Source organism: Ornithodoros turicata, chromosome 6 (genome assembly GCF_037126465.1).
Source record: "Ornithodoros turicata isolate Travis chromosome 6, ASM3712646v1, whole genome shotgun sequence".
Classification (NCBI taxonomy): Eukaryota; Metazoa; Arthropoda; class Arachnida; order Ixodida; family Argasidae; genus Ornithodoros; species Ornithodoros turicata.
The window spans coordinates 12,947,093-12,956,305 of NC_088206.1; the positions used below are offsets into that span (position 1 = coordinate 12,947,093).

The 9,213-nt window shown below is 42.0% G+C and overlaps 1 protein-coding gene across 2 annotated transcripts in view; it reads right to left on the bottom strand.

Moving 5' to 3' along the window:
• Positions 1-9,122, bottom strand: part of LOC135399119 (rho-associated protein kinase 1-like) — a 20,483-nt gene extending 11,361 nt beyond the window's left edge. Inside the window, exons 1-9 of one of the 2 annotated variants that reach the window (XM_064630834.1) lie at positions 8,789-9,122; positions 8,014-8,113; positions 7,778-7,859; positions 7,606-7,706; positions 6,476-6,642; positions 6,256-6,402; positions 3,715-3,799; positions 2,856-3,139; positions 1,851-1,942 (exon numbers count right to left, since the gene is read on the bottom strand). In XM_064630834.1, the coding sequence (XP_064486904.1) occupies positions 1,851-1,942; positions 2,856-3,139; positions 3,715-3,799; positions 6,256-6,402; positions 6,476-6,642; positions 7,606-7,706; positions 7,778-7,859; positions 8,014-8,112 (1,057 nt within the window). In that variant the 5' untranslated portion in view covers position 8,113; positions 8,789-9,122. The remainder of the gene's footprint in view (positions 1-1,850; positions 1,943-2,855; positions 3,140-3,714; positions 3,800-6,255; positions 6,403-6,475; positions 6,643-7,605; positions 7,707-7,777; positions 7,860-8,013; positions 8,114-8,788) is intronic. The other variant, XM_064630835.1, reaches the window with a different exon arrangement.
• Between the last annotated feature and the right edge of the window lie 91 nt (positions 9,123-9,213).

The following is a 9,213-nucleotide window of genomic DNA, read 5'->3' on the forward strand; positions in this document are numbered from 1 at the left end:
TCATGTTAATCTAAAATGCTAGAAGTGCTTTTCTGTTTTTCCACCCAATATCACCCGATTTTACCCTGTTTTACGGCTACTGAAATAAAACCCGATTTTTATCCCGCGATTTTGGAGAAAACATAAAACCCGAAAACACAGACCCCAATTCCTTCCTTGTCCTAAGAAAGCACTTCTTAAGACAAGGAAGGAATTGGGTTCTGCATCACTATGCTGTATCTTAGGGGTCGGTGTTTTCGGGTTTTATGTTTTCTCCAAAATCACGGGATAAAAATCGGGTTTTATTTCAGTAGCCGTAAAACAGAGTAAAATCGCGCGATATTGGGTGGAAGGGCAGACTTTGAAAGCAGAAGTTAGAATGATTTGGGAAAGGGAAGTACTCTCATTTTTACTCAATACAAATTGTTTCGCACCAAGAAAAAGCATCATGATGTGCAGACATGGCATGCAAACCGATGGGTGTATTGTCATGCCATGTCTGCACATCAATAATCTCCTTCTTGGAGTGAAACAATTTGTATCGAGTAAAAATGAGAGTGCTTCCCTCTCCCAAATCATTTTCTGGAGGACTTTTTGTTGGTTGAGCACAGACACTTTGAAATATCTACCAGTGGAATATTTCACATGTCCAAGTGCATAGATGACAATGTTAATTTCAAAAGTGTGGACGCTGCATTTACGAAAGGTAATGTGTGAATGTGTGGTGCAACACAAACTTTTTTCCCCCTCTCTCAAGCAGCTGATGGCATCGACTGTGTGACCTGATAAGTGTTGAAGAATTGTGAAGTGAGAATGGAGTGCAACACAATCAGGTTTTCCTCCTCCTCTTGCTTTTGTGGGATGTAGCAATTTTACATGTGACTAGGTTTTAAGAACATGCAATAATTAGAAGCAAAGTTTCCTGACCTGAGAAATTTGTCTACATATTTGCATGTCAGACCAGCTGCAACCTTGACGTGTGTGTAACAACAGTAGGGCACGCTGGTAGCCGACACCCTGCACTAAAACTTTACATGTGCTTCTTACACATCTTCAAAATAAAGTGCACTGCCTTGTGGCTTCTGTCTAGTTTGTGTTATTCATGCAATGTTTTTTTGGTGTGTCTGAACAAACTGAACTCAAGTACTGTATAATTAAAGAGTGACTTTTTCGGGTTAAATGCCCTTCTCAGATTTGGGGGGGTAAAAATCGGGCACTATTTTAAAATCTGTAATTCGGGAAGAAATCGGGCGATAATTGTGCCTTCGGGTGTTATCAGGTGTTTTTGTTTCTCCTCTTATCTATTAAGTCCTTTCCTAATCTCTCTTTTTTGTGCTCTTGTTGTTGTTTCTGCGAGATCGTGACCTCTCAGCGGTAATCCCCGAAGGCATAGACAGTGTTGACACACATGGGTGTATTGCTGGGAACGTAAGTGACCCATTCTTACATGTGTTACACTGGCGACCTTTGTTCGTCTTCAGTGGAAACGTCACTTGAGCATTTCATAGTGACTGGAATTCGGGGAGAAATCGGGTTTAACCCGAATTGGTCGGAGGTCAGTTCGGGAGGGAATAACCGGGCGGAATTGGGTTTAACCCGAAAAAGTCACTCCCTATGTATAATTTGAAGTTTAAAAAGTTTTACACACAAAGGTAGACGTTTGTGAAGATGCTGGCAGTCCTTACTGCTTATGTTATGACCACACATATCCAGTGTACAGCTCCATCATGCCTGAATCAGTTGCTGTGCAGCACCCAGAGCAATGCTCCATTTGTTACTACAGTACTGTGCTTGCAAGAAGGGCACTTTTCTGAACTGTTGAAGGGCCATCCCAATATTATATGCCCAGAGACACGGCAGCGATAGCTTACCTTCACGTATGTTGTCAAACGTCCATTGATCATTTCGGAAGAATGGATGGTCCTTGATTTCTTCAACACCGTTCCTACCGAGTCGCGACAGTCTGCGTAGAAATTTGTCCGCATTTAGCTTCTTTTTTTGTGTACCAAGAAGCGTCGAGGGGAAAAGAAATCGGAAACTTCACAGGGTAAGTTTCGTGGCCGTTGCGCATCTTTGCTTTAGTGGATGGTTCCTTGTTTAGTTCATCTATTCGGACTCCATTACAACTTAATTATGCATCATACGTAGAGCCTGAAGTTTTCGAGAAATATTTTTTTTCTAAATTCGGGGGGTAAAAAATCGGGTTGATAAACATGTGCACTAAACTCATGCGAATTCCGGAGAAAAAACTTCCAGTATGCTAAATTCGAAGAAATTGGGCTCAGTTACTCGAACTAACCATAGTGGTTTGGTACAAACGGTGGTGTAACTGCATTTTTCTGCCAAAAAAGTAAGTTAGTGCATTCCTGCAGACATCCCAGTGAGTGCAATTTCCGGGGTAAAAATCGGGTTTTACCCTAAAGAGGCAACCTTCAATTCGGGGAAGAATCAGGTAAAACCGTAAAACTTCATGCTCTAATCATATGCAAACAGTAATCTTAATACCAAAGCAAATATTAACCGAGGTTAATGCAAAGCAAATAGTTATATATTTGAACCGAACACATACATGGAACATGTACGGTTATACATCACCCTAATCATATACACATGATATCTGCATGCGGAACCTTCGTACGAAGCAACACTCACATTGTTCTCTACCCTCTTTTATGGCATTTTTAGCTTACAAGTGCTGCTTCAGAACTATTCCAATATAGTATTAGGCTTGGAAAAGACATTGCTCGAATATGCACCTATCCGCTTCGGTATTCGAAAAATCCAAATATTCGCACAGAGCTACATTGCATGATTAAATTTCACAGAGTTTCAACATACAGATAAAGATAAAGAAAGACTATCTAGCTATAACGTACCTATCACTGAGGAATGAGCAAATGAGATGCTTTGCCTCCCGGGAAACCTCGACGTCGTCGGGAAAGCGAAGAGAATTTGCGTGGTCCATGATCTTGCCATATGTGCCCACCAGGGAGTCGGCGTAGAAGGGCGTGTCCCCCACCAGCATCTCATAGAGGAACACCCCGACGCTCCACCAGTCACATTCACGTCCGTAGCAGCCACCTCCCCCTTGACTCTTGAGCACTTCCGGGGAGATGTAGTCCGGAGTCCCCACTGCCGTGTCCGACCGCACCAGTCCGTCCTGAGAGATGTAAAAAAATATACCAATCTTTTTAACACACGCAGGCACAGACAAGCAGTCATCAACGTCTGCTCAAATTTCACAGCCAAAGCCTCTGATTAAACTGATAAAGCTACCAACTACATATATGAGCTGACTTCGCAGTTATGACGTCTCAACCATAGCAATACAGTCAAACAATTTCAGTAAGTCAGTACATTTCAATATTCATTTGTTCCCAGCACCACAGAGGGTTTGAATAAGCTCCCTGAAAATGTAATACAGTCAAACTCCTTTATAGCGAACACCTTTTTAACGAAAATACCACTACAGCAAATTTTTTTTGCGGTCCCGCTGGAGCCCTATAGGTCCAATAATAGACTACCTTTTTAACGAAAATACCTTTACTGCTAATTTTTTTTGCTGTCCCCTGAGTTTCGTTGTAAAGGAGTTTGACTGTACGGTGCAATGGCATGCAAGCATTGCATTCGCAACTAAGCTAAAGAGGTTCTTTCAATGTCACGGTGTGCAATACAGTAGAACCTCCACACAGTATTGCACCTGCTAATAAGCAAGGTCGCACGGGTATTACTCACAACGTCCATCCGCATACAAGCTCCGAAGTCTGCCAGCTTGAGGTGACCGTACGCATCCAGCAGCATGTTGTCAGGCTTCACATCCCTACAAGGGCAGAATGATAGCTCATAAATGGTTGAAAACAAAACACCACCTGAGGTACAGCTCACATCAGAGTTTACTTGAATGCCATTCCAGCCTGCAGACCCTGGTGGTGATTAGTAGAAATAACGGCGGAGGATGTTTTCATAATCCATTTACAGTTATGAGGGGGTGACGATCGCTATGAAGGCTATGTTCTCTGATAGGCTCTGCCAGGGCGGCTCTCTTCCCACTTTGCAGGCTGGAGCCGTGTTCAAGTTAACTTTGACGCAAGCCGCGCATCATTTCACTGAGCATTCTGACAAGAGTTCTCACAAAACGTTCCACAACACTTTGTAAGAGCTTATACAGTGCTCTATTTTCTTTCCTTTTTTTTTTTACCCTCACAAAATTTTTGTAAAAAAAGCTATGAGAGCAGCATAGATGTCGTTGTTGCAGTTGAGTTATACGGACAGGCGGATGTCCTCCAAAAACAGTATGTAACTACCACATGGCTAATTACCTAAAGTTCATTAACTAACTCTTTAATTAGGAAATGTCTCGCAAAAGCGAGATAGCAGAGTGGGAGACAGTCCTCGATGAAAGTCATTCTATCTTTTAAAAATTTTGAAATGAGCGCATGCCGTTAAATATGTATCGATGAATTTTGCTATGCAAATTAGCCGAATCTGTGCACCTCAGGTGCACATCCCCTTTGCCCACGGAGGCTTATCTGGGCCAGAAAGCGTAACAAAGCGAAACAGGGTGCACGTGCACCCTTTGTGTCGTCTGTTTTTTGTCCTTCTCGTCCTTTCGATGCTTTTACCGGGAATTCAGCGAAAAAGCGGGTGATCTGGCCAGCAGATCATCACCTACTCCAATCATATCCATTGCTCCGAAGCACGCAGCCCTCTCACGTGGAATGAGAGATGGGTTCCCTGAACTCGCAGTCAACTCGCGGTTTCAGTTTGGCTCATTTGCATAACAAAATTTGTCGATCGACATTCCAATGCAAGTGCACATTTCACAGTTCTTTAAAAATGGAATGTCTTTCAGCAAGATTTTTCTCCCATTCTGGTATCTTGTGTTCCCCCGAATTCCCTTAATTAAGAGTTAATTAATTAATCTTTGGTAATTAGTCGTCTTGTTGTTACATATACTGTCTTCAAGAGGATGTACGCCTGGCTGTATAACTCAACTGCAAAAACGACATCTATACTGCTCTTATAGCTTTTTTTTATTAAAACTCTGTAAGGGATTTTAAAAAATGCCCTGCTGCCTTGCAAATGAGGGGGAAAAAAAGCTACACATGTTGTTGCACATAGTCCAGTGGGGTGGACAGACAATAAAGGCTGTCTACTCCTCTAAACACTATGCATGCAAGGGGTATGCTTACTCGCATAACTTATGTTCAAAAAATGCCAAAGCAATGTAGCATCTCAATATATTTGTGTAGTCAAGGGTAACTTTACCCCACTTCCTACTTTTATGATAATTAGTTCAAAACTTAGCAACCTGAAATCGCAAAACGACTGCTGACCATACTCTACAGAAATATGATGCCTGGCACTTATGAGGAGCGAATATGTAAATGAGGTTGATTAACTGACAATGATAATTTGTGGCTTCACATCATGAGACAATCGTGATCATTAGGTTGATTAACATGTGAACAATGTGTAAGTTGTGCCACTTGTTAACGAGAGATTTCATGGATGGGTGAAGATGACATTTCTTTGACAAAGTGTACTTGAAAAGGTTGTAAGTGAAGCAATGGTTGTAAGAAAAGGTTGTGTACTTTAAAAGGTAAAAAATTAAAGATTGAACAAAATGCTGTGTGAAGAACCTCGTTATTATGCTCAAACCTACAGTTGGTTTGGCTTTTTCTCAAATTACAGTGCCCAACATCAAGCATGTAATGCACCTTCTTTTCCAAATTCAAATTCAATTCAAGTTCAATTCAATTCAACTCCACTCAAGTTCAAATTGAAGAACACCTCAATGGCCTTTGCACTGGTGAAGGAGGTGGTCTGTTTACAATGCACAAAGGGCAGGAAATGCATACTTAATCGTAATTTTAAAAGGTATGCAAGATTAAATATGAGCATTTTCCATCAGCGAAAAGGCTTTACTTCAAGCACAAGATTGTCTGTGCATGTTGGAACAAACACAGGGGAAAGATTCAAGGTACAGCGCAATCCCGTTGACTCCAAATATCACAATTCGAACCAATGTTCTGGTCTCGTCAAAGTTGTGTGCATTTCGATGGGGGGAAAATGCCCAGTAATTTGAACTTATGAATATCTCCTTTCCCTGGCTTTCCGTTTTCTGTTTTTATGATAATAACGTGGGTCATCCGTGTGCAGGGCTCCTCGAAATGATGCGAAACAGAATATGGGAAAACACATACACCACGCAGAATCACGAAAAAAAAAAAAAAAAGAAAGTTAAAAATAGAAACATGACTTTGTTATACACACCTGTGCACAAAGCCCATGGAATGGATAGTGTCAACAGCCAAAACAACCTGGGCACAATAGAAGCGAGCCCAGTGCTCTGGAACGTCATAATTGCTCATCAGGTTGACCAGGTCCCCACCTGGCATGTAATCCATCACCATGTACAACCTATTGATCCGAGAGACAAAAAAAAAAACACATTAGTTGGAGTGCTTTCTTGTTAACACAACCAAGAACGAACCTGCGATCATCTTGAAATGCATGATGCAGTTGAACCACCCACTGAGATCGTGCGTGTGCCATTATGAATCGTTCCTCCCAGAAAAACGCAGAGTCAGACCGTTTGGTCATCTCAAATTTGCTCAGCAGTTTCATGGCGTACACTTTTTGTGTTGATTTGTGTCGTACCTGCAAATACGGGCAGACGTAGAATGTGAGCATGAAGCAGAGATACGCAAGACTTGACACTGTCACGACTTTACAACGTTGTTTTGCTCATGTTTATTATGTGCAAGTGACTAACAACGCAGTGCTTATTTTGTGGGGGGGAAATGGTTTTCTAGGAGTTTAAATTTGCGAAACTGTAAATGTGCACCATCACGAAATGCTAGTGATGTAGATTCATTCATTCAAGTTGAGCTTGTTTTGGAGGTGTTTGTTTGGACGACTGTGAAATATGGTAAGTTAGAAATGTTCTCTTGTTTCCTGAAATGTACTGAAACTGCACTCTTAATTTGCTTACATTCAAGTACTAGAAGAGTTAATAACAGCATTATCATTAATTAGCTGTCCTGTTATTATCTGTTATCATCATTACATATTACTTTCTTTCAGTCAACAACAGTCTGCAAAATTATAATAGTATGAAACACCCAGTGACAAAAGAAAACTTCAACAGTTTGTTCAGGGGAGGGGGTAAAGTTTGGGGCAACCATGTGACTTAAGTGTTCGTCCAATCACAAGGCAGCAATAACAGCATATTTGCAGAGCATCCTGGATCCACAGAAGAAACCATGTGTGCCTCAACCTCGAAACATTACCACTTTATTTCGGATTTGGAGCAATGTGGTTGCTCCACGGGCAATAGGGGAGAGGGGGAAACTGGGGAGCTGCATCAACTGCTATACTACTTGCATAGTGTATTCATCCCCTAAGAGCATTGGGCAGAGCATCAAACTCCAGTTCACAAGTGCACAAAAGGGAGAGGGGAACGTTCAAGGACGACGATCCAAACTGTTTTTATAATGTTGCTCACATCACAAACAATAGTTATCTGCTTCTTAACATCAGCTTTCTACAAGTTGAACTTTAAGTTAATTTTGAAGTTTGTTTCTACGTATCTTATATTTTGCAAAGATGCAACAGCCTTACCAGTTGCACCTCACCAAAGGCTCCTCTTCCTATTGTCTTGATGACATTAAAGTCATTGTACTTTAACCTGCACTGAGCAATGGCAGAAACTGCTTCTTTGTCTGGGAAGGAATGAGAGGTGTTTGAGATACGAACGAGAAATAATAAAGGCAAATAAGGGCAACAGTCTCACATCGATTGAGGAAGTTCTCCATGTTCTTAACATGATGGAGTGCCGGACTCTTGCAGTCCATGATGAGAGCTTGCATTGCATCCTGCAGGTAAACATAATGCAATGTTTATAACCCCATAAACAAGAACTCGGGGACAACAAAGTACCCCGGTACACGGACACCTACTTTAAGATCACTTGCTCGTGGCAGTTTCTTGCTAGATACAAATGATGCTGGCACCAGCTGCAGCACTTACCAACAGTCCATCGATGTTAATTTCGGATTTGCGATCCAGGAGAATCCGCTCCAGCTCCTGGATTCGCTTCCGCCGGTCTGGATCTTTAGTCTCGTCCATCCTGCGAGTGAGGATTTCTCTTTTCCCTTTTTATATAAACTTTCACACTTTTTATGTAAACTTATTATGGCTGTCACATTCAACCAACAACATTATTTCAATGGATAAGCCTTTTACTGTCAGCATCATACTTGTGTCACTCGCGGAAAATAACGCAACGACAAATCTCACCAACTCCCGATAAATTTTGCGAGGTTGATGACTGCACGGGGCTTAGAAACGAAAGTTAATGCAACCATTTGACACCCGCTACTAACGCTGTTATAGGTGCGCATCCTTAAGCGATTACGTAAGCGGAGCGCTCTCTCATTTAGCCATTGTCTGCTGTGTCTGGTGGTTGACATCATTAAACAACTGAACGCGAGATCACTCAACCGAGGGTGGCGGCCGGAAATCTACCGGCAAAAGTCACAGCCTATAAAAAGCAAAAAACAAAAAAAAAAGATGCACAACTTGACTGCACGCTGGCACCTGAGCGCCCAGTCGACTATCTTCAATCGTTACGGTCCTATTAATAACCGTTCTTTCTTTGCAACGCATTTGCTCGAAGTATGTGACATTATTTTAGGCGTAGCCACGGGAATAAGACAGCGATCTGAAAAGGAATATATAGTCTATCCGTCCGCAATCAAACGGAGCCAGTGTCGAAACAACCTAGACGTTCCTCTATACGCACCTGTATTTGTATAATTAGCGTCTGGAGAGCTCACACGGTATGCTTCCGTAGTATAAACACTTCTACACACATTGGTCGGTGTGTTGAGTCTTGCAGTTCCAAGAAGTTGTCGGAAAGTTTCGCCGAGTTACAATGCGACATTTTTCACAACACACAAAGAAGCCCGTAGCTTGTGAGCATGTTTGTGCTGGACTTGAGCTGTTGCCAAAGGTCTCGGTGAGTAAAATAGTAAAACAATGGTATTTCTTCTTCAAACAGCTCGACGGACGGACGGATCAAACGACCAAACAGACAGCACAGCACAGCAGCGAGCAATAGTCAAGACGAAGTTTCGCACATTCACGTAATGGCGCTGGTATCTGGTACCTTTTGCATCCGTCCTGTCAATGATTAATCAAGTTGTAAAAGCATCCTCATTAACAGTC